Source organism: Aquila chrysaetos, chromosome 6 (assembly GCF_900496995.4).
Source record: "Aquila chrysaetos chrysaetos chromosome 6, bAquChr1.4, whole genome shotgun sequence".
NCBI lineage: Eukaryota > Metazoa > Chordata > Aves > Accipitriformes > Accipitridae > Aquila > Aquila chrysaetos.
Genome location: NC_044009.1, coordinates 12,545,021 through 12,570,848, shown reverse-complemented (window position 1 = coordinate 12,570,848; position 25,828 = coordinate 12,545,021). Strand labels below are relative to the sequence as shown.

At 40.6% G+C, this 25,828-nt stretch overlaps 1 protein-coding gene across 1 annotated transcript in view; it reads left to right on the top strand.

Annotated features, from left to right (window-relative positions):
* Window positions 1-25,828, top strand: part of IQCA1 (IQ motif containing with AAA domain 1) — a 111,995-nt gene that overhangs the window by 18,569 nt on the left and 67,598 nt on the right. The window contains exon 6 of the mRNA XM_030019198.1: window positions 10,604-10,791. Coding sequence (XP_029875058.1) covers window positions 10,604-10,791 — 188 coding nt within the window. The remainder of the gene's footprint in view (window positions 1-10,603; window positions 10,792-25,828) is intronic.

The following is a 25,828-nucleotide window of genomic DNA, read 5'->3' as shown; positions in this document are numbered from 1 at the left end:
CCCTTAGCTGCATGATAGGTTTATGAAAACTAATTGGGCTGGTAGCATACATCTGACAAACATGTATCATCAGTTAAGAATGACCTTAAAATCTTATCTTTAGAAAGTAACATATACATTTACCTAAGCTTTGCCATGTTAAATACAGCTTTTGGATTTAAAAAACACCTTATGGATTATTGCCTTTAATATCTGCTGGTCATTAACAGTAAGCGTGGCCCGCATAGCTAAACAGAGCTTTGGGTGCCGATTCTGCCTCTGTTTAAGACAAAGAAAATTTCCAGAGATTTTAACTTAGTGCAGCCCTAAAATGGTGAATATTTGGGATGTACTGAAGATGAATTAGAAATTACACCTTTTGCAAAACAAGGGATCATATCCTATCAAATCCCATGACAGTTTGTCAAGTCTTAAAACTAGAGTCTTAAGAAGGAAATCTTGAAGTCTGTTATCAGTTATTGGAGGGTTCACAGCAAAACACTCTTTTCATGGTGGCCAATGGTAGGAGTAGCTGATAACTAGGATGTAAATAGCCTAGTTTATGGAGAGGAAATCTATATGATCATAGGGATGAAGGGAGTTAAAACCAAACACATACAGCATATTCATTTCCTGACCTCCATTTAGGAGCAAGAGAATTGATGTTTGCAACTCTGCACTCAGACTCATTACTCTTTATCAAGTATATAATCAAAGAATGTAGGGAAAAAATTGATACCTCTAAATAATAAAAAAAATCTGTTCATCTTTCTAGTGTTTTTATATTCCCCATTTGCGTTTCCCTTTTACTTTTCATGCTGCATTCCCTTCCATGGTCTCCAAAGGAAGTGAGTGGCAAGCAGACATTGGTTCACACTGATAGATAGGCAGTGAGCTCCAAAGGTCAAGTCCCTTTGATGTACGATCACGTCAGCCCTCTAAAAAATGACCACAGATCTTCATGTGTAAATATGTTGAATTTGCTTTTCTAATGCTGCACGACTTAGATAAATTAGAAGACCTAGCCATCCATTACTCCAAGTCCATCCCAAAGGAGACTTGACTTTTACTGCAGTAAATATAATTTCTCTTATAATTATAGTTGTTTTAAAAATGTCTATGTTACTTGCTTATAAAGACTGCTTTGCAAAAAGAGCTAGTCCATTTGAAGTTCTGAATAATGATTTTTGGAAAAATTCAATTGTGTTGATCTAAAAAATACAGAAATATGCGCAAAGACCAAGAATTGTCCAGTCTTTTACTTAATTCAGTATTATTTTCTTTACCATCTACTTGCTTCAGAAAAATTTATGTATCTTTTCTGGAATTCAATTCTATTTCATCTTTTTCTTGATGACAGAGTAGAAGTCTATGTTCCAGAGATTTTTCTTGGCTCAAAAGTAAAGCCTCATTATTATTATTATTTATTAAAGTTTAATTGCAGAAACAGCATGATTCCCTCAGCACATGTTTTTCTAAATCTCCGATAAATCACAATTTGCAATACCGGTTTAATTTGTAAAGAGAAGCAAGCCTCACTAAGAGCACATATATCTTGATAACTGTATCCTGACCTGTTTCCTGATCATCCTCACATTGCTGCCACAATGCTGTTTACTAGAAGCTCCACCATGACCAGCATAATGAATGTTCTAGGCATAGATCTGTGTTTAAGCCACACCGACCACACTGTTGTTGCAAGAAAACACATTAAATTGTCTTGAAAACATGCATGCGCTGCCCAAACAAACCTGCATTTCCTTGCTCTGACTGTTTCACTGTTACAACCCAATTATAATGTACCATTTTTTTCAGTTTTTAAACTGGTGCCTGCTTCCACTTGTCTAATTCTGGCATTTATAAATTCCCTGTCATTAAACACCCCAGTGAGAGGTTGCTGTGACTGTTTCATTTTGCTGCAGTGCAAACTAGCTATCAGCCTAGTGTAACTGGATGTGTGAACTGGTTTTTGGCAGCTGCTTTGTCTCAGGGGGGTACAAAACAGCCCAAGCCTAATAATGGACCTAACACTCAGCGTTCTCCCCAACAGACTTTCCTAACAGAGTAGACCCCGCAGGAAGTTATACTTACAATCTCAGAGCACGGGCTACTGGAAAGAGGAAAAAGCTGCTTTTAACATGAAGTGTTAGGATAAACAGTTTGCAATCAAAGAGTAGGAAGAGCAGGAGAAGCCTAGGAACAAGGAATACAAAAAGGCAAGACAAAATCCATACCAATTTAGGGGCTCAGCCTACTGTTGCAACTTTGAGGCAGGAGTACTCCGAAGGCCTGGACATCCCCTTGCTCATGTTTTCACTCAACAACCACAAGTAATCAATCCCATTGGAGCCAAGTGCTTTACACGCTTTAACAATTTATAGGACTGAGCCCTGCATGCTTTGGACACGCACACATGTAAATGCCTTCTTGTCTTACGGGCACATCTATTGATTTACAGTTACACAGCTCTCACACTGCTCTATTCTGTAATTTCAGCCATTACCAAAGAGTTAGGGGCATAACACATGCTGATCTATGATTTTCTCACATAGTATTTCAACCATTCTTCCTTCCTCTATATCCTTTTCACATGGAAGGATCTATGTGGTCTTAAACTGTTCTCTCTTTCTTACCTATTTTAAACATACCCTAATTTAGGCATGTTGTCTTGGATAATGCTTTTATTTATATCTGAGAAAACAGTCTGCCAAACATTCCTTGTTCTTTGAATTCCTGATAAATATAATTCATTTCATCCAGTCAGAAAAAAAATTAGTATTTCCCAGAATAGCCTTCTGTGTAAATATTATAGACTATGGCTAAATAAATATTATATGGGATTTAACAAACTGCAAACTCCATAAGCAAGTGAAATTTAAAATATTTCTCAAGCTCTTGAAAGTGGGCAGTTACAGTAGTGGTATACACCAGGCCTGTTTCTATTGAGCATAAGGTTAAAATGACTTTTGTTTTACTTGCAACCTAGGTAGCATTTAGATTTCAGCACAAAGTTATATGTTATTTCACCAGGCATACATATACATCTAAACAGTGATAACTAATCTGGCATGTTTTCAATAGAAATTTTAAACCTGCTTATTTTTGAAATAGACACTTAGAAGCAAGAAGCCCGCTAAATAATTTGGCTTGCATTGGCTGAAGTCACACTAACAATGAAATCACTGCCTTTCAGAGTCCAAAACATACTTGCCATTTTTAGTAGAAGTTTGACAGCATGCCCAGGTGTAATGTTGGAAATAAACATAACCAAACTTATATAAAACTTAGATAGTCATGGATATAAGTGTTTTCTCCAGTTTAAATTTTCTTTCATCTTATTAAAAAGTGCTGCATGTCAATATTTTTATATATATGATATAAATCTATAAAACAGCCATTTTCAATATTTTTCTAACAAGGCCTCTTACTATAAATGCTTTGTTTGAATGCATATGACAATTACTTTAATTGGCAAAGCCATTGAAGTGAATCATATAGTAGGGAAGCTTTAATGAATGCAATATATTTTGCTTAGTTGTTCCTTTTTTGTGCCTAATTTAGGAATTCAGCCATATAATTGATGTGGCTATCACCATTTGTGTACCATGGAACCTACATGAATACAACCTTCGTAAGACAAGAGACCTCTTTAAAACACATTCTTCCTGCACCCAGACAAAATACATTGAGGAAATGAGAAAGCAAGGACCATAGCTAACTCCTATATCAAGCTTTTAAAGATAATTTGGATCACAGTTTAAAATTCAGCAGAATAACAGTCATAAGTAAAGAACAGAACCCCAGTTGCTTAGGTGGTAAATTCATTTAGTCTACTAGTAAGGAGTTACTTGCCTGTGTAGTCTAAACGTAAAAAGATCTCACTTTCACTACCAGGGAAAAAATAAGAGACCATTAAAAATACTTACTTTGCTTAGAAAATAAAGTCCTCTAGAGAAGCAAACTATACTCCTTCTGAAAATAAGCAATCTACAGCAAAGTACTACACAACTAGTACGTCTATCAAAACATTACAATTGCAGACAATGCTGTCTATAGCAGAACATATACTGAAGAAGTCCCATAAAACCATGCAGCGTGTGTTTCAGCTGTGCTGTTTCAGGTCTAAGAAAAGAAGCTGTCCTAAATTAAGTACCCAGTAATAAAAGCTGCAGTAAATCTACCTTTCAGGCATAATATGAATGTTAGCCTTAAAACGTGAAATAAAATGAAATTTATTTATTTCATTGAAATGAAGACTATCTTTCCTTGTAAGTGTAGTCGTAATGGAACAATTGAAGAGCAGTTAGTTCCACAGCATGGGGCCTCCTATATGTAGAACTGTAGCCTTAAGCATGTTCAGCCAGCCTGCACACCTCTAAGTGTTTTATAATGAACAATAAAGCAGTCTGTGTTGGAAACTGCTGTTGAGCTGACTAAGCAGAAAGGCAGGCTTTTCAAGCTAAGAAAGAGTGATCTGTGCAATTGAGTTTCTTAAGTCGAAAAGGGAAAACACACAGAGACTTTGATCACATTAGCTTACCTGGGAGGTGTGGGAATCTTCGTCCATCCTTCTACTGGGAGGTCTTCCACTTTCATAAAACCTAAATTCCCTTTGGGAAAGATAGGGGGAGGAGGAGTAAAGAACAGAAGAATCTAACAACACTCTCATCAGCATACTTGTGACTGATGAGTTGGAATAAAATTCTCTTTTAGACAAATGTCCATTTTGCCTTATTAATTTAAACAAGGATTTTAAAGACAAAGCCCATCAAACATTAGATAAGCATTTTAAGTTAATGGACCATGTAGTCCTATTTTCCCACAAACTCAGGAATCTTCATATTATGTCCTATTTTTACAGCAACATCAATTATTAATATGTATACTTTTGCTGACAGAGGACCACACTAAAAATGTGAGTTTCGTTATCCAGTTCTGGGTCATTAACTGTGAAAAGCTTGTAAATATAATGGTTTATTCACATGGGAAGCCTTCATTAAGATGCATTATTCTACAACTGATGTGGCAGCATTGCATTATCAAGTTCACTGTCTCCATCTAATATTTGTAATTTGTTTCTAAATGAGTTGCTGTTTGTAGAGCAAGTTAACAAATTTGAATTTCACATGGCCAAAGAAATTTCTTAAAGATGGGAAAATGCTTCTTCCCCCAAGGAAGACCTATTTATTAGCATCTTACTGTAGAATGCCTCCCTTTGATTTAGAAGCAGAAACATTAGAGGCGCTGAGAGAAGTGATGCTAGAAATAAATTGGCTTTTGTCTTCCTTAACGTGCACATTAAGTATAGAGGGCTATAAAAGCAGCACTCATCATATTGTCTCAGCATAACTCTTTAGAGCTCCAGAACAAGCATGTAGGCACATGGAAAGTTGATCCGCAATACTGCAAGGCGCAGGTCAAAGACTGGCCAGCAGGGAGGCATTCCTGCTGGAGCTCTTTAAAACCATTCTCTCACACTGTCCACCTCTCTTGGCACCCCTTCTACCATTTCAGTACCTATTTTTCTCTTGCATTCTCAGGTGGACAAAGCTTTTTCAGACATACTTTCTTCTGAAGTCTGCTCCTTGACAAGAGAACACAAACTCCACCAGGGCTGTTATATAGACTCTGTCTTTGTTTGAAGACCCAAAAGTGCTTGAAGATGAATATAAGGTCCCAGGTTTTGCACTTGTCTCCTCATTACTGAGGCAGGGTTAGGAATGCATTAAACTCTGAAGCTGGTGAGGTTTAGGATGACACATACTTTTGTGATTAGAACAAGAACGCTGTGGACAAAAGAAAGAGAGCTTAATACAGCGGCTTTCTTCAATTGCAAAGCAAGAAGGTAGAAGCAGTGTTCTCTAATTCATATCACCTATGCTATTCATAGCCTTTTTTTTTTTTTTTTTTTAAGGTGTTATAATAGTCTAAAACATTTCATACCATCCATTAGGTGCCTGAGGAATCGGTTTTCTTTCCTCGGTTTGTCTTTTACTTGACAAAAGAAAAGCATTGTCTATGAAAATCACAAATGCACAACAAATGACAGAGAACTGACAGCTAAAACAATGGTTACATTGTAAATTGTTTTACAACAATTACATCCTCTGGACATCTTGTTGTATCTCTTCAGCAGCTCCTGCTGCTGAAGTGTCTATTTTTAGGTTATGTTGCTAAATTAGCTTCCACACTCAACTTTTATCTAGTTCATCTTCTTATTCCCTACCTATATTTTACCAACCGATTCCTTTCCTTGATCATTCACACCCTTATGTACACTTGGATCTGTTCTTATAGGCCAGGGAAGCAGTTTTTAAGATAGTCTCCATTTTACTTATTAGACCACATACACATAAGTTCTTTTGATGTTTCTTCATCCTTGTTTTCCTCAAGTCCAATTCATTTTTTGTTGAGGTAACTGCATTGATTTCAAAGTAACAGAATAGAAAGTCAGGCCAGTTGTACATTCACTTGTAATGTTTTACTTAAAAATCAAATAACCATGGCACACTTTCCTCACTGCCATTCAGCACTTGCCTCCTCCTCCTCCACCAGAACAGAAGCCAGCCTTCAGTTCCTGACATGTGTCAGCCTCCTGGTCTTCACTCATAGACAGGGTGCACTGTGTATGTTCCACATTAGACTGTCACAAATCCTTCAGGACTCATTTATCACAAACAGCTCTGCTCTTCATTTCATGCTCTCCCTCACCCATCTGAGCTGGAGCGTGTTATTGCCAAAGCTTTTGCACTACAGGAGGAGCCCCAGGTTTGGCAACCGTCTGTCCACTGCTAGGCCAACTTCAAAGGATGTCATTTGTTATTAACATATCTCCCTGCTACTCATCGCAACAGCTTGCCTGGCAGTGCTGACTCCTGCTCAGATCAAGTGTCTTTTCGTACCTGCCATGTCACCCTATCTTGTTGGCTTCTCTCCAACACCTACTCTCCTCCCCAGCTTATCTGGCCATCTAGGTCTGAGCCAGCTCCGCTTTCCCAGAGAAGGAAGCAATCAAGCAACAGCACATTTCACATCAGCAATGGCCTTTTCCTCCATGTAAATAAAGCCTTTTCCACATACCTTAAATTAGAAAACATTAATAACCAGAAATCAATAGGATTGGAAAAAAAGACAGTTGAATGAGAATACAATCTTATCAACTTTCCCCATTCTCTTTCGTTCCTTTCTTTAGTGGGTTGTCAAAGGTCGATAGCTGGACTCTTGCTGGTAGAAGTGATTCCTGTTTCTTTTGTTTTCTTGTAGTAAAACAGTCTTTGGAAAAGAAAATGAAAAAAACATGAAGGATAAACACAACAGAGCTTCCTTCCATAAGCTGTGTTACAAGGTTATGTCCGTACTTCAGCCTTAAGGCCTTGAGTGCAGCTCATAAACTAGTATCAGCAGATATATTGATAACCATATGGTGCTCAGACAGGTAGCTGCACAAATATTTACTCAGGGCTTGGCTGGATTTTGCTAACCAGAGCATGTTCAGTAGCCTCATTGCTATCAGCATCTGAGCCAGCTGGTTTAGAGCTACCTGGACTGTGTCCACACCAGCTTCATGACTCTGGACTCAAGTGTAGATACAGTCTGTATTAATTCACGTAAAGATAAGAATCTCCTACTTCTGGTCTTGCTCAGGGCACGGTCTGGGCACGTTCTTGCCAGTTCAAACAGTTCTTACCTCATCTGGCTTTGGTACTGATGAAAGATACTCTGACAGTAAATTCACAGTGACAAGTAGCTGGTCATCAAAGGCTCCCTCAGGACTCAGTGCAGAGCAGTTCGGAGGAGCTGAGTGGAGGAAGGGTTCAGAGATGGCAAAGAGGAGCTCTCCTGTCTGTGCTGCTGCATGGGCCATCCCACTCTCCACCTTGGTCTGGTCCCATGCTCAGCCACCACTTCCCTTGCTATGGCTCTGGCCCTCAGCTGCCCCCTTGGCTAGCTGATTCACCTCATTATAGCAGGAGATAATTAACACAAGGAGGGGGTGGAGTGGGGAGGATGAAGCCAAAAGGGATTATTTTCTACTTCTTAGAGAGCTGAACTTGTTCACTGCAGGGTCAGGTGAGTGCCAGAGCCTGTGCAGGAGAAGGGAGGAACTGCAGGACCACACATCCAGCAGTTAGGTTAGAGGGGGAACTGCCCCTTCCCAGCACCAATAAGCTGTCCATCTGGTGAGCCTTCTCATGGCATTTCACCCTTAAACATTCAGGTGCATGCTGTAGAGAAGCCTGTCTTTCTCCATCAGCTGCAGATCAGCCTCATTAAAGCTGGAGATAGCCTTGTGCCTCTCACACCAAGTTGCCTAGTCCTGAACATTGATTCTGTCACTTCCCAAAGGAGACAGGGGACCTTCTGTCCACCCAGCAAGACATCATCAGCATTCACCACAACTACCTTTGCTCATGGAAATACTTGTTTAGTCCCCTTTCTTGTGCTCCCAGATTTCTTTCCCTTATCCCTTTTCTTCTCACATATTTTCAGCTAGAAAACGTATTTCTAAATGAAAGAGCCCTTCCCCAGCTTCCCCTGGTCAGCATTTAGTTAGGAAATCTAGTAGGTTGTCCTCTGTGCATAATGCAGTGTCTGTTCAGACTGTGCTACAGCAGTATAGAAAGACACGGAAGAGTCATGTTGGCTCTAGCTGGCTCATCTCTTCCGTAGCAGCCCTGCTACCAGTACCTCTAGGCAGTAGTGCTCTGATAGGAACTTCTCAGAAAAGCGGTCCCTTGAGCATTACTGTAGTGAAGCAAAAGTTCAGTGGGAAACTGCCAGAGTGAAGGGGATCTTGTTTCTAGATCTCAATCTGGGAAGCAGGCCTCGTGGGTCCTCCTCTGGTTTCCAAATGAGTCCTGAGAAAACAGCATCATATCTGGCTATTCTGAGGTTCATTTAATATCAGGAAGGCAGACAACAGTGAAATCCAGGTGAAATACGAATAAATAGTGTAATGTTAGTTGTGTCATACTTAAAAATAGGTGCTGGTGAATTGAAGGTGAAGATTGGAAACACTTGACTTCTGTGGAAACTGAAACATGAGTGAAGGTAACATCTCATGGTGAAAGGCAACATACATTCATGAAGAGAGCACGTTCCAGCCGCCTTTCAAAAGCATGCTGCTCTTCTTGTTTCCTCCTGAATATTTTCTCACTGGTGGCCTTGACCAATTCCTTCTGCATAGTGCGAGTCACATATTGCAGATGCAGGGAAGGCAGTAAATTGCTTTCCTGAACAGGGGAGGGCCTCTGCGCTTATTTTGGATAGTGTGCAATCCCGCTGTGTACTTTCTGAAACCAAACTTGCTTGGCACTTGTTAGTGATTTTTGGAACCTGGTCGAAGCATGGAAAAACATTGAATAACAGATCTTAAATATAAGCTGGCCAAACCTTTGATAGAAGCCTTTTTGTCTTTGCAGGAGACCTGTGGAATTAGGACTTAGAGCACGCTAGAAAATACATCACAGCAGAGCAAGGAGAATGCATTACTAAATTAGTCTGAGATGTGCTGATTAAGGACAATTTCTATACGTTCTGAAGGTGGAAGGCCACAGCAGAATTGTATAGGTTTTTTTCATGCAGACCAACAGTCCTAGGCTTTTGTTCACATATGCTGCCACCTATATGTCAGACAGTCACTAATTTTGAAGAGTAAAGCACACCATATTATCATATTTTCTCCTCCTTTCCGTTCTTAAATTTGACATATACTATCAGACAACATGATTAGTACTTCCCATGTATGTGTAAAATATTTTGTTCTAGAATTGAAAAAACCCTAAAGCTAATTTACAAGTTAATTTTTAAAATATATTTTTCTCTACACTTATAAGGTAGTAATAGCTTGTAAAATACTGGGAACATCTTAACTTTATCAACCATTACAAACTAAAAATGCAAAGTTTCAGACCACCCACACAGATGGTATTTTTCATGCTTCTGTATTTGCATACCAGAAAGACTTTCATTTTTCTCTCTCAAAGTACACATGTAAAATCAATCACAAAGCAGAAATTACTGTAAGACTTTAAACTGGCTTAGAAGCTCTTCTTGCCAAGGTTATCAAATCATGGGAAACTTGGGGAGCTATGATTTTTATTACAGTGTTTGGGGGGTTGTTTATTCTTTTGTTGTTGTTCCTCAAGGGAAGTTGATTTCCTAAAGGAATATGACCAGCTGCAACAAAATACCAGGAAATCACTGACCAAGCAGTGCATATAAAAATTTAAGTGAACAAATTAAAAACAATACTGGCTAATTAAAAAGTACCAATAGGAAGTCCAAACATTTGAAAATTCAATTAAAAAATCTCTGGCACCCTTCTGACATGGATAAAGTTGGCATTTACAGAACAGCAGCTTTCTCACCTGTCTCATTGAGATCCTAGGATCCCACGCTAGAAGGGTTGTTTTTGTACATTGCAATGTTGTTAATTAATGCTGAAACATTAACAATAGACTATTGTGTTCATCCAGGCAATTTTTGCGAGCACAGGGTTTTTTCCTGGCTTCCCGCAAATAAATTAAGGCTTAAGCTTGGATTCACTGTCAACCTGGCATTCCAGTTTATATTAAATTTCTTTTAATTCATACCTTTTTTTTTCTCCTCTCGTCATTTTCAGAGCCTACCTCCTCACTTAAAGGCAATGAATATTTCGCAGATGCGTGCTGGGCAAGTAAATGCCCTGGAAGTTGAGGTCCAGGAGAGACATGAGGAGGTATTCATCAAGGACAAGCTGAGAGAAACAGAGGGGCTTGACATCAAGGAAACACTCCAGGATCAGATTGGCCAGTGTTTCATCGAGTGCCGGTGAGCGGACATAAACACTTGCCCATTAATAAGTCCATTTGCCCCAAGGAGTCTAATTGTGCAGTTCTTTCAGATTGCAAAATCCATCTTAAGGTGGTGATCCCAGTCCCAGCTGCAGAGCTAAGTTCCTGAGTGACAGGACTCCTAATTAGGGAAACCAGAATAGTACATCACTCCTTGCACAGTCCAGCAGGGATCAGAGGTGCGCCTTGAAAGACTGACTGCAGAATCAGGTCCACAGACCTGTGGGGGCACATTTAGATTGCCTGTTAGCTTGGGCTCCGGCTTTGTAATTATAAGCAGCATACTTAAAGTTTAAGAACACTGACTTTTTTCCCTGTCTGAATACATAAGGTTTAAGAGAGAGAATGCAGTCTTCCATGAGATAGAAGTATAATTATTTGCCATAGCAAATCACATCACGTCACTGGTACTGCAGTCCAGGTGCCTGCTGCTGGTATTATCCAGCAGCCGATATGAATCTGAAGTACTTTTGTACTTGAGGCCTGACCTTCTAGACACTCCCCCAAATGTAACTTTACTTAAGTAGTGCTGCTGATCTCAGTGAAACTTCACGTCTCAGTAGAGTTAAGCACATACTTACACGTTTTTAAACTGAGTGCTGACACCTATAGTTCTCTCAGGAAGTTTACTTTAGCTGAAGAAGTTTTGAGACTGGCAATACTATAAAGCCTTGTACTAAGGAATATAGGCTGGTTTTATTATATAGGTAATTTTTTCCAGGATTTACCACATCCAATGGGTTTGTATGTAAAAGTAAATTGGGAAGCAGCACCCAAAAGTTCCAGGATTTAGCAGCAAGGTTTCAGCTACTCTGCATAAAACTGCTCTGCAAAAACACTTCCAGTGTTACAGGGCTCACATTTGTCTTGTGGACTAGTGTCATGTCCATTAATCGTTCAGCATTTTTTCAGTGTACCTGACCTGCCTTCAGCATGCAGTTTCCAGTTGGAAACACAAATGCATTCTGATGAAATCCTGCTCTATTTATTCCTTGACTACTTTAATCAGGTTTTGGCAGCTATACAAGAGCGTAGTGTTTGTTAAAAAAAAAAAAAAAAAAAAAGGCAATCAAAAATAGCACTCTCACAGGTCTGCCACAATCTATTTCTCTTCTGTCTTGTACTTTTGCCTCTTATAGACACTCAAGACTAGTACATTTTTACCCCATCTAGCTCTACTTTAGAAAGAACTGCTGGGTTTACAAACCTCAGTTATTACAAAGCACTTCCCTTTTCCCTAAATCAACCCTGTTTCTAGGGTCCACTCTGCACACTTCTTGAGCTGCCATTTCCTGCCACTCCCCGCAACTCCCAGCATGTTCTGAGGTACAGAAATATCTTATTTCCTTTGCTTAATATTACTCATCTAATAGTAATTCTCTAACATAGGTCAGTCGTGTCCAATTAACTTGACTCTAGAGCTTGAGGAGAGCTAACTGAAATGCTATGTGAACCAATAACAATGTTTCTATAGGAGATTAGCAGCGAACAGTCAATCTCCCAGAGAATAAGGCTGAGCCATAAACCTCTTTAAAGACAGTTATGAGACATTATTAAAAGTAAAATCCATTCCATGGAGACACTTAACAGCAGAGCCAACCAAGAGCCTAACCAATCCAAAGGATCATTTGGAGGAAGCCAAAGCCATCATTCGATCAAGGGAGATGGAGAGGAATGGCTGAATGAGCAGTTCATCAAAACCCTTGCTACCTAATGTATAAGCGACCTCAGTCTCATGTATCTATGAAATACTCTGAAGACGTAAGGTGGAGAGTAAATGCTGAGCTTTCTTATTCTGGAGCTCTTACAAGTGAAATGGGACCTCACTGCTACATTTATATCCCAGTTGTGCCCAGGGGCCCAACTTTAGGTGAGACTTCAAGGCTATAGGCAGACATAGTCAGTATCCCAGCATATAAATATGTGATTAAACAAGTTAAAAGGAGTTCTTTAGCTAACCTTTAAGTTGTCTGGTCTGGTCTAGTTGGGTTCAATAGTCTTGAATCTCATCTAGACTTGAAAATTAACAAAGATTAAAGCAGATGTTAGAATATAAGCACCATGTTAACTGATCTTGGATAGCTTTATAGGTATGCTTTTCCTGAGCAAGTGATTATATTAAATGGGACTAAAATATACCCGCACACAGAGTTAGTTAATCAATGACACCACTGCTTACAGACAAGCCTTTAGTCAGACTTGTTCTGCTGCAGCTGAGATGGACTGAGAAAATGGCTTCCCTCCAACCTTGTAGTATAACCAGAGCAAGCTGCTTCTCAACTCACCCCTCTGAAACAATCTGATATTAAAAAAATTAATGAAAAAGCAGTTTTAAGCTAAATCAGACCATTTCAATAGAGAACAGTTAAAGAAATGCTGCATGTGCAGTTATGTGGTGTGTCTGAGTGCAGGGTCACCTCTGATGGCAGAGGGGCAGTGACAGACTTGGTGCAGGCAGAGCAGTGTGTTTGATCATACTCCCCTTTACTCTTCTTTTAAACTAACTGTCCATCGTGATCTCTAGAAAGCAGTAAGGCATGTTTCAGCCAAGACTAGACAGATCTCATTGATAAAGAAATATTCTGGTGATTTAGCAGTGTGGTAGATAAAATTCTGCCCCCAGTGAAGCCAGTGGGAGAGCTGCCATCAGCTTCAGCAAAGGCTGGACATCACCCAATATTTTAGTTCATTTGAATCTGGCTGAGTGATGCAGTGATTTATGGGACTGAGAGGAGTCAGAGTGAGCTGCCTGCCATCCTGCTCTTCACAGGAGGCCTCTGTTTAAGTCACCAAAATAATTTTCCCCACAGACATATTTGCTTACATCCAAAATAGGTTTAAAAAAAATTAAAAAATCAGCAAATTTCTACACATGGGGATCGTGTGTGTCACACAGAGCCAAGCTTTCCATGTGATGCATGCCAAAGACACTGCAGAACGAGCAGGAGTTGTGTCCTGCTCCTGCCTGGCCTGCTCAACAGTAGCCAGATCTGAAGTGTCAAGGTTTACATTAATTATTACCTGCCAGGATATATTTTAGCTCTCCAGTAAGCCAGTCTATGAGATCAACAGCTAAATGTAGCTTACAAATTACTATTTAACTAGGCTTTTTGACAGTTTACCATTGTCCATAGTCTATTAAATAAACAGGTAGCTAAAGAGGAACAAAGATTCTTTTGAATAAAATTTGCTGTATGTACTAAAAAAAAAAACAAACCCAAACTTCCATATTTTATCCTTCGATTGGAAAAGGATATGATAGGAAATACAATTAGCAGGTATTGTCTTTTAGCGCAGCTACTATTAGATGACAAAAGCAATGAGCACGTATTAAGTTTCTCCACTTGCAAGAACTGCTATAAATATTTACCGCTTTCTTTCCACAAGGGAACAGGCATAGCTTCGGTCATTTCAAGACCCAAGACAGCTTCTTGTGGAGATAGGTTCTAAAAAAGCAAAATAAAGCAAAACCCAAAGGAATAGATTAAACGAAAATGTTCCAGTTGCTTATAGCAATCCCACTGCAGAGAAGACAACGTATTTTTGATATAACACTGTGCATTACACAGCCTTACCATCCATCATTCCATTTATCTGTATTGACTTCCATGGAGCTGTTCTTATTTGGATTGCAAGTGATTCACATAAAGCCTTCTAGATTTCTATTTGGCCTTGTCCCTATGCACCACACTAGAAAAGATAGATAATTATTTTTAATGCTTTTTTATGAAAGCATCATGCTGTATACCTTCAGTCCTCCCTTTTTTTCCAAGATACCTATATGATTTGTAGAGCAGGAGTCCAAATGTTCCAAAATTAACAGTTGCTATGATTATATGCATCTGAGTCTGGATTTTAATCACTTGGCTCCCACAGATTCCCTCCATTACATTAATAACAGCGTTTCATTTTAAGATACAGCAATTGCATACCTGGGGTTTTCCTTTCAATTTCCTACACTATTCCAGACCAAAAACATTTTTCTCTAATTTTACATTTAGGGTTTTGCACTGCATATGCAAAAACCGTCATCATCATCTTTTCCACTCTTTACCCACTGTACATACCAACAGTTCCCAAATCACAAATCTTCCTTGGAGTCATCCCTAAAATAAATTTTAAAAAGGGGTGGTGAAGAAAAGGGGAGAAGGATTCCCTTGTACAGAGAAATATAGTAGTATCTTTGTCTATGAAGTCTTCTCTGACAGAAATCAACATGAAGGATAAGAAATCAAGATGAGGCTTTTATTACCAGAGATAGCCTCAAGAATCACAGGGGAGAGCCTAATACACAGGCTTTGCTGTAATGTGTCTTATGCCCTCTAGCTGTAACAAATTATGCTGTGAATTTCTTGGAGGATTTATATATCACTGCTCAGTGCTCTGGGGAGCATTTCATCAGTGGCATTGCTGACCTAATAACAGGGGATCTAAGTAATAGCAACTTTTATGTACATTATGTGTTATTCCCACAGATTTGGGGATTGGTTTTCTGGAGGAAGGAGGAGGCAAGGGGTAAATGTGCTTTCATAATAGGTTTACACTTTACTGATTAGCTTTGAATGATCTTCTTGCTCTGCCTGCTGACTTGAGTACTGTCAGAAAAAGAATTGGCCAAGCTTCGTGGTGAGTGAATGAGACCCCTTCTGAAGCAGGGGGTTCCTGCGCTTTATTTATTCATTTGGAACATTCCTGACAGCCAGCCCAGGCTTTGATGCAGAGGAAAGGAGAAAGAAATAGGAAGTGATCATGTTATATTTCCCTTTTTCACAAGACTGTTTTGTTGAGTTGAGTTCACTGCCAATACGCCTGTTCACGGGGCTCCCTAGGTAGCAGGGGGCGGGGAAGGAGGCGGCAGGAGGAAGATGAATGGAGAGAGAGGTTTTGCACTGAAACTCCACAGAATAAGGAGAGTATTCATTTGTGTCAGGCACTGCCCGTATCACATTTCACACTCTGTACACACTGCTTTTTATGAAGTTAATGTTAACGTGCCTGAAAGCTGCCAGGCAATCCATCAGCAACTGAAGTCTTGCCAACAAGACAGAGACAGATGACACCTCAGCAGTGCCAAGCAGTGGCACCCCCTCCCGGTACCACCTCAGCCCTGGTTCAGAGGCATTGTTGCTCTAAGTCCATCCAGACCTGTGTTGTGTTTCAGTCCTCTCTGGTTCATCATACGTGCCCTCAGCCTGCCAGAAGTGCCTTCCAAGTAACCAAGGAGCATGGATTGCTGTCTCTACACAATATGGCAACAGTTCACAGAACAGCTGATAGGAAAATTGCTTAATAACCAGTTTTAGTGCAATGAACCACTACAGCAGACAGTCCTCTTGAAGAGCAAGCTCCAGCCTGGAAATCCTTGGAATACAACCAGAAACATCACCAGCCTCTTAATCAGTCCGCTTTCCATACAATGCCCTGTTACTCTAGAAAATGCATTCCCTTCTCTGCCACCCTTGCAAGGGCATTTCTCCTGTAGGAACCTACCAAAAAAAAGCCTCTCTGGTATCTAGTACTTTATATTCACCACAGACAGGAGTTACTGCCTACAGGAGCCATTTTATAGATGGGTGATGAACCGCTCTCTTTCACCTAATCCATATTGTCATTACTTGTTTTCCCTGTCATCATTAAAGGATTGTCACACAGTCACAAGCCACTTGTATGCGACATTCTACTCAGGAGCAAAAATTACCAGCCAGAAGCAGCTGTGAGCTCAACGTGAAGATCAGGAAATTCTGCAAATGAGGTTAAATAAGCGGTTGTCTGGTAATTCCACCAGATGAGGATGAGCTGAACTAAATTAGAAAGAGGTCTGTATCTGCACCACAGTTTTCTCCTGTCCTTACCTGTTTTCACTGGAGCTGAATATATCTTCTCCTGCCTTCCTTGTACTTTGTGCACCAAAAGCCTACACAAACCAAATTCATCAGGGAATAGCACAAAAGAAGTAGAAGCTCCTTCTGAATCACTCTACAGCCAGTCTGGGTTCTGTCTCTTCTCTGAGTCTTCTCATTTTCCTCGGGAGAACGAAGACAAGCTCTGGATTGTGGAAACGAAGCTCTGAAAGGGGATGGCACAGGCTTGGGTGTCCTCCTCTGCCCGAATACTTTGTCTTCCTGCAAAACTACAGAAACATTAATAGAAGAGACAATGCCCATTTTCTCTATCAGTAGTTTCACGTCTGTTTTCTGACAGAGCTAGCTTCAAATTTTGTAAAGGCAGTAATCTCTGTATCATAACAATCAGTGCTGGTACAAAGTGCTCTCTCTGAATGCCTTTCTCCTATGCCAAAAGGCCACTCCGCAGGAACAGCTTACATTTAACATCAGTCTTCCTGAACACGGCTCAGCCTGCTCCCAGATGTTTGACTGTACCTTGTGTAGACAGTCAAAGCTAGCTTCAGAATCCAGTAGGAACAACACAGCTGTGACAGCACACAGCTCTGGCAGCAAAACCTGTCCAGGACCCTGGATAAATATTCTGGCAGCTAGACCATGCTGAGCTCTTCACTGCAAGCAGCCATGCTGCTGGGTTAAAGTACATCTGTGAGAACTAAAATCCTGCCTTTGGGCTCCTGGGTGAGACAACCTCTAAGACTGATTAATTAACATAATTAGGAGCTGTAAACATTAATGGGTAGTGTTCAAGCCTTTCCTAACACATTCTTAAAGCTTCCACCAAGTAGTTATCTATTGACTAATTTTGGCAGGCATCTTTAGGGCTAGAGGGAGCAAGGGAATGGAATGCAAATGCATCACTGGCTTACTAGAGGAGTACCAGAGCAAATAGCCCACCGGGTTTCTTTGAACAGAGGGAAAATAAGTGATCGTAAACAAGAGGATTGTTTGTGTATGGCGGGAGAGAGTAGATCCCACAGTTCTGCAACCTGTTTTCCTATTGATTGGCATCAACTATCTAGCTTCAACAGCCATTTAAAAACAAACAAACAAACAAACAAAAATAAACAAACCCTCAGGCCTTCTTTCTTGCTTGTGGGAACACTACATTGTCCTTTTTTAGAAAGTGTGAAGCCCTCTAATTCCAAAGGAGGGACAACCGTTACTAAGTCCATCTGCAGTTAATCTACTTTATTGGGTGTCCGTGGATTTACAGGAGGCAGGGGACCCCTCTGGAAGCTTCTGTGCAGTGGCAGAAGTTGCCTACTTCAGTGCATGCTAAAAATTTACGAGTGTGCTGACATTAATGGAGGTGGCTTGATAGCTTTTGGGGGGGGATCAGCCGGAAGCCCCTGGATTCACATATTTCTCATACTTGGTGAAACACAGATAAATCTTGGCGGCAGGTATCTGAAACAGTAAGACCAGTTGAACCCTGGTGTCACACCTCCAGAGAGGCATTGATAACATCACTAGTTCTGCTTTCTAAGTCACCACAAACTCTGAAATATGTTGCCTTTCCAGTTTTGTAAGGCTCCTTGAACTTACACTTCAATTTATGATTGCCGCCTCTATACAGTGATTAAAAACATATGCAAAGGACTCTGCTGCTGCTCCTTAATTTTGTTCTGTGAACTATCAAAAGTTTGAAATAATTAAGGAACAGAAAGAAGATTCTTAAAATACCACAGGTGCAAATCAAGCTTCCCAAGGGGTTTTCAACATAACAAGTCATCCTCGTGAACTATGATTTAATCATCAAGTGCACCAACGCTGCACATAAGCACGTCTTCACCAGCTTTCCAAACGCTACTATTCCCTTCCAGACAGACATTCAGATATCTTAAATCAAAGTGACTAGCAATCTTCCCTGAATGATCTCTCCTTTCCCCCATAGTTTGCTTGCTGACTTTGTTACTGAAAATAGGGTCAGGTCCTGATATTATTTAACAGAACTAAGTCGTCATTCTAAGCAGACTCCCATCAACTTCCAGAAGGATTCATAAAATAAGACACTGTTGTTTCTGAGCAAGTTTATCAATATCAGGGCTTTCTCAAGGGTGTTAAGAGACAGGCAGAAGCACATACTCTTGCTCCCCAAGCAGTTCACCTCCAGTGTGAGATCAGGGAAAACTATTTCAGTGCCATGGCACTTTGGGCTTTTCTGCTGAAAAGCTCAATCATAGGCTTTCTGCCTCTGATGGGGCTTTTCCTCAGCACTTTGCAGGAATGCTCAGAACTTCAAGCATCTGCAAGCACATATTCATCTCTTCATCAGGCATGATTTGCATTGCACACCTCTTGCCATGCTTGCATATAAATTATGCATTAGCGACATTAAAAGCTCATTCAGATCTGAACAGTCACACATTAGCAGAGCCATAATGAGCATGGTCCTTCTTCAGACCAGTCTCTCCTCCTCTACTTTTCTCCTTAGAGTGCTTGCTTCTAAATCACTTTGCCCAGAAAGACTTAACCTTTTCCCCACCCCGTTTTAGTCCCAGTTTCTGTCTCTGCAGTTTTCAGCTGTAAAGCTCTAAACACTCTGATGATGGTACACCAAAGGCAAAATTGTCCAGAGCCTACTAGCTCAGCCTATGGAGGTAGGATTTTTACAGGGATGGCAAAGACATTTCTGTTCCGAAGGGCAAGATGAAACTCCTTGTTCTAAATCTTGGGAGCAAAAGGATGGGTCCAGTTAGACATTTTCATTTATTTAGCATAAGCAAAATTATGTCTTTAACTAGTCTCCATCTTGGGAAAACCTGACTCATTTGAGACAGTATTTTCAGACCTATCTATTGTAAATTGAATGCTCAACATGTAAACTTTCAGTCCAAATGGTTAATAGCTTAACAAATCTGTGATCAGCTGATAAAGAGCTTTGTAATGGATAGTGTCAGGCAGTAGCACCAGGGAAGTGCTAAAATCAGAAGTGGAAAATTAGTACAGCTGTTTGGTGCTGTCAGTCCCTGCCCAGTGCACTGCAGAGAGTGCAGAGCTGTTCATGCAAGACAAGAACTTGAGATAATGTTGATCATCAGAGGTTAGAATGCAAGAGGGACAAAAGCAGTCAGATACTTGAGCACACGAGAGACATCCCCGAAGAAGCCCCAGATAAGGCACCAATAGATGAGAGGAAGCAGGTCTTGCACCACCTTCCCCCACAATGCTGCCAATGACTGGGCTTTCTGAGTCCCATTTTTGGTGCATAACTTTTCCAGATATTTCATAGGGATCCATAGCCTCCCCATTACAGGCCCAGTTCCAGCAGGTTAGGCAGTGTGGTGTGGAGACAGCCATAGGTGTAGTTCTGCACATACAAACAGGACATCTCTTTATTCTCGCTCTCTCATTCCTAAGAGCACAGCATGGGACATGGGAGTAAAATGGACGCAACGAGTAAGGCCAAAGCAGTAAGTCTCAGCATGCATATTTGGTGGTACATCTGCTGTTCAGCACAAAGAAATTAGAGGACCAAAACCACAGTCTTGGTACAAGGGCAAGTTGCTCTGTCCTGTCCTGCCAGTCATTTCTAGCCCTGTTCTTACAGACATGCCCATCCTGACTACTATTCTATAAAGGTGAATTCCTGCCTTCATTTGCTTCCTACTTTTTGACTGTAGCACTACAGAAGCAACACTGACTGTTACAAAAAATTTAGGTTAGATTCCCTTTTCTACTTTCTTCAAACAGCTGAAAGTGACCCACAGATAACCCACAGTCCATTGACCTTGAGTCTAAGCCTCCCACTTAGCATTAAAGCTCCTAAAAATAGTCACTTCTTTGTACATCTAGCAGTCTGGAATCAGCTAAATAGCATTACTCTGAGTTGGTCCCATTTGCAAACAAGAAGAAAAATCTTGTAACTAATTAGTTCATTTTTCCTAAAGTACTCATACCCATCTATAGTAATACTTGGGAATTAAAAGTCTGAAAATGCTAAGTGCTACTGACATAATGCAACAAACCCCCCACTGATATTCTCAAGGACACTTCCCAAACATTAGATTTATTTGTTGTCATAGATACTCACAGACACAAACATTGATTACATGCAGGGACTCAGTCTTGCCAGCAGCTTATTATAATATAGCTCTACATGTTTTGAAGACCAGATTGGGCTTTTTCTGGAAAATGCTGCAGTAGTGTGCCCTGTTCAATGGCTATGTTAGGTTGCAGGTCTCCCACACTGCACTTTCTTTATTCCTTTCTCAAGCAGAGTTCTAACATAGCAGACAGGATTTCCGAAAGCAGAAAACAGACAAATGGGGTGTTTAACACTGGTAACTGGGGCCTGATTTTCACCTCAGAGCTGGTTTCTGTTCCAAGTAATCCAGCTAGATACCTACTATGCTTGGCCCAGAGAGGCCTGCTCTGCCATCTGATCTATTCTTGGTTTGACCAGCATAGCTTAGTCCTAATCAATGAGAAAGAATAGAAGGGAATGAATCCCAAGGGGAAGAGGAAGAGACCCTGCCCAGCTATTTTTTTTTTCACTCCACTGTGATAGGGAGAGGTGTCTTCCCCAGCAAGTTAATACAGAGCAGGTGGAAGAACCAATTTTCCCACTTCCCCATTTCCAACAAGCAAAGTGAATGAAGATGTGCTGGGATACAGGAACAAGAAACAGGCAGAGAAAAAAAGAATCAGGAGTCCCACTGGTGCCTTATAGAAGGACAGAGAGGCACTGAAGAGCCAGTGGCTGGCAGAGGAGAGATGTTTGAGGGATATTCTGGGAAGAGAAAGACTAAGGTAAAGCTTAGAAGTAAGGAGAATAAAAATGAACACGAAGCACAGAGCAGTGGCTCCCAAGCCAGAGCCCTTGCTCCACAAAATGATCTCTTTGGAGAAGCAAGCAGAGGAGGTAGAAAAGACATTTTCAGCCTTGGCTCTGTAGAATGCAAAGAAGAAAGGAGGCAATTGAGGAAAAAAGAAACATGGCGTGGACTGACACAAGCAGAGCAAAGGGGTAGCAGAAACAGTCACGAGGAGCTGGAGAGGCAGAATCAGAAGAGGAGGGATGAAAGAGGCATATAAGTGGAAAAAAAAAAAAAGCCCTATAAGCCCCCTAAAAAAAAAAAATAGGGACAGTTAGAACTGATAGAAAATATTAAGCATGTCCAAGGCAAAGACAAAAGAGCAGTCCCCCAAACGTGTTTGCCAGAAAGCAAGCTCAGGTAGCTACATTAAAAAAAAAACTTGATTGTCAGGAAGTCAGATTTGACTATGGAGAGGGTGAAGGCATGCAAGTTATGGCTGGGAATGACAGCCTATTATTCTTTCTCACAAGAGAAAAGGGATATATTTAATTCTGAAATACAGTTGTTTCACTGTTTTCACTGGCAGTGGGTTTTTCAGAGTTTACATACTGGGGACCATAGCAGGAGAGTGTCCGATGGAATATAAGGCTGATTCAGGGCATTATGGCTTCAGTATGCCAACATGTTTATTTAACAAACTCTTGACAAGTTACTTAAGTGCTGAATTTCAAGTGAATTTCACACCCAGGAGACTTGCATCATCTAGCATAGAAAATCCAGGCTTACACTGGAAATAGGTGTAACATCTACCACACCGCTGAGAGTGCTTCCCCTCCAGTTTCATTTCTCCTTGCCTTCCCTCACCTGTACCTTGGACAAAAAGCTCACGTCTCCGAGTCAAATGTCAAATAGGCAATTAGACTCAAACTCAGCTGCCATAAGGTACCACTAAGGTCGAGAGTACAACTGCAGTGAAAGTAGGTTCTTAGGTGGTTAATAAAACATCCAGAGGCATTTAAATAGAATGAGCTTATGCCCTTCAATTTGGGGTATAAGTCAAATTCAATAGGGTTAAGCAGAAATGATGGGCAGTTGAGGCAGGGGGAGGACACAGGCAGAAGCGGGTTATCCCATCAGCCTCTGGATCTCCACAGTCGACTAGCTGGTACAGGCTCCAGATGACAGCAGTACACTGACTGCAGTCCCAGGGTTGGCAAGCATGTCAAGGGCACATGAGGCAAGGCATATTTTTTTATTTGAGCTGATTGTCTCTCTTGAGAGCACCAGAATACCCCTTTGTCAGGTGGGCAGTATGCTGCATGGTTTGGTAAGCATCTAGGTAAACTCTTCCCAGTGCAAAGTTAGCATTAAAGTTGGTCCATCCAAATCCTATACTTGGATTGAATCTCGACTTAACGCTGAAAAGGTTTGAAGATAGTATTTCTGTGGGCAGAACAAGAACTTGCCTGAAACCTGAGTGTCATCTATTCCTTCCAGAGTCAATATGTTTCAGTTTTACTGAGAATTTCAACACATGGGAGATTAGTCAGACTCCATCAAGCAGGTTGTTTTTATTATCCAAGTCAGAGTACAGGGCTTTTAAAGCCATGCTACATTTCAGTCCTGTGCAGATACAACAGAAAATCTAATTATTTATAGTAATTTACTTTAAACACACCCAGCTATTAGCATCACAAACTCGCTATGTTTTGTCTTCTGTGTCAGGCATCCTTAGGATTTATGCAGAAGCAGTATTAATAGTTACCATCCTAAGCTGAATAAGAGACATTTAACAGTGCATATAAGGGAGCTTACTAGTTCTCCTTAGGCTCTACTTGTACAAAATAACTATATCAACATAGTACCTTTCAGTAATATACCATACCAAATATAATATTGTTTGACTTGGGCAAAGAGCATAGAACCATAAAAAAGCTGGTGCAGTATTTACTGAGATATTTATGTAATACCAGGAAACTGCATTACCCTTAACTAAAATCTGTTCAGATACTCCCTTCTCTCCTCGTAGAGTGTCTTACTGACTCAGTAATCCTTTGGTGGCTTGGAAAGGAAGTTTACTGTCGTTTTGTATTCCCCATCACACAAGGAGACTGGCTCTTTCCTGCAGATTTTTCTGGAAAGCATCTAATCCAGCAACCAATTTTGAAGATACTGGTTTAAAGCATGGCTATAAGTTAAAGGCTGCAGTCTGTGTAGCTGCAGGAGTCCTCAAAGTATTCCAAGTCAGAATACAATTGCTCTGAGGGAGCAAATTCCAGAGCCGGAGCTCTGCCATCTTTCGTATTGCATACATGTGCTTCCCATCATTGGCTCAGCTCTCATAGCTGCTACAGAGGGGGTGATGCTATGCCCAAAATATCATTTCACCTTCATCCTCTTCTGGGAAATCATGTATAATGCATGGTTTTATTCTTTATGTATTGCAAGGTTTGCAATTGTGGGAGGCCTGGGAACTAGCGGGAGCAAAGGTGGGAGCAGCTGATTGTAGCCTCTCCCACATATATGCCTGTATTTCATTCCCATGCAAACCTAATCTTTACATTCTGTGCCTGGTGGAGCTCTGCTATCCTATAATAAGGCCATTCCAGACAACTGATACTCTATACAGGCCTGTGAAGCAATACATTTAGATCACCAGTACCAAAAAAAAAAAAAAAATAAAATACAAGAGAACCCTAAGATTTAGCAAGTGAGTAAACCTGCCCTTCAAGTCTCAATCTTCAAATTGCACTTCCCACACCACCTTACCTGTTACACCACTTTGGTAGGAGGAAACTACTGACGTGTGGGCACTTTGCTTCTACCAAGAGTGGGCTGCAGGTCCAGCTCCAAATTCCCAGAGAACATCCCCATGCCTGTCCCTTGGTCTCCAGCCAGGTGTCTGCCTCTTCTGCCACATTGCCAGCAACTCTCTGTAGCACTGGCCCCATCTGCCAAAGAGATGCTTAAAAAGCACATTATTAAGCCATCATATAAACGAACAATAATAAAAATCTCCATTTTGTGCTTATAATTGATTAAATTTGAGTGCATCCCACTGTGAGTAGCACATGCAGAAGATTTCAGTCATTTAGAGAGGCAGTGCGAGAGTCCTACAAAAGGCATTCAATTCTTCATCGGTCTCTAAGATTGTCCACATTTTCGGTCAATTTGAAGAGACACACCAAACAGGTACAGAAATACTGCACTCCAATTTTTCTTTCACAAAACTAAAAGGTGAGGGTTAATGAACTTGGCATCTCAAGGCATTACAATGTGTTTCTTAGACTGCAGAGATGACTGGGTTTTTCAGCTAACACTGTTGATAAATGGGTGCTCTTAATACCAGCCTAACACTGGCTTCTAATTGAGCTCATTGGAATGTTTCTCCTTGTCTTTTCTCACACTTTAAATTGCCAAAGCAGAGACTCTAAATTCTTTTTCTTACTACTGAACTATTTGGTTATTAGCATTGACCATGAGTCTATAAACATCTCTATATATGGATTCCCTACAACATTCTTCAGTATCAGTCTCAGTTTTTTCCTGGTTTTACACTCTGTGTACACCTGATTGTGATTTATTCAAATAAGGCTGCACAAGCCAATTGGGATGAACATTGAAAAATCAAGCACTGTGACTGCTTTCATATGCATGAAATTGCCTCAGATTTATCATTAAATAGTTCATTTAAACACTCATGCAAACCACAGAGAACTGGATCTCTTGAAGTGGACAAGAATGTTAGCAGCAGTGAAACAGCAGCATATCCGGTTGCCTTCTTTAAAACTTAGGAACACACTATGTGCCATTTTGAGCTTCTCATTCCCCACTGAAGTTTTTCTTCTGTATCACAAGCGCTTTTCAAGGAAGTGCAGTCTTAGCTACAAGTAGTGCCATTAGCACAGCACTACAGTATTGGTCTTAAATGAAGTAGCAAGCCACTCTCCCAAGCAGTAATGTGATGCCTGACAGATGCTGATTACACATTGTCCTTTACAAACGCTTAAAGTCAAATCATGGGCAGGCAGCAGGTTAGAGGCACAGTGATCCATGAATGGGACAGCCATGATATAGTGGTTGAAGAAGACAGTATGCACATACAGATCATTTTAATCCAGGGAGGTAAAAAACGAGGCGAATTATGCCAGACTGGACTGTATTTCTGCATTGATACCATAGATGGAAAGCAGACTTAGAGATCTAGCTACCAAAATGTGTCTGATGCCACCTTCAGCATCACCTCAGATTTACCCATCTTCATCACACTGTGAAATGATGCAAGCAGTTAAAAACCAGGTTAAAAAAAAAATCATATCATTTTACCGCACTTGCATCAGGCAGGCTG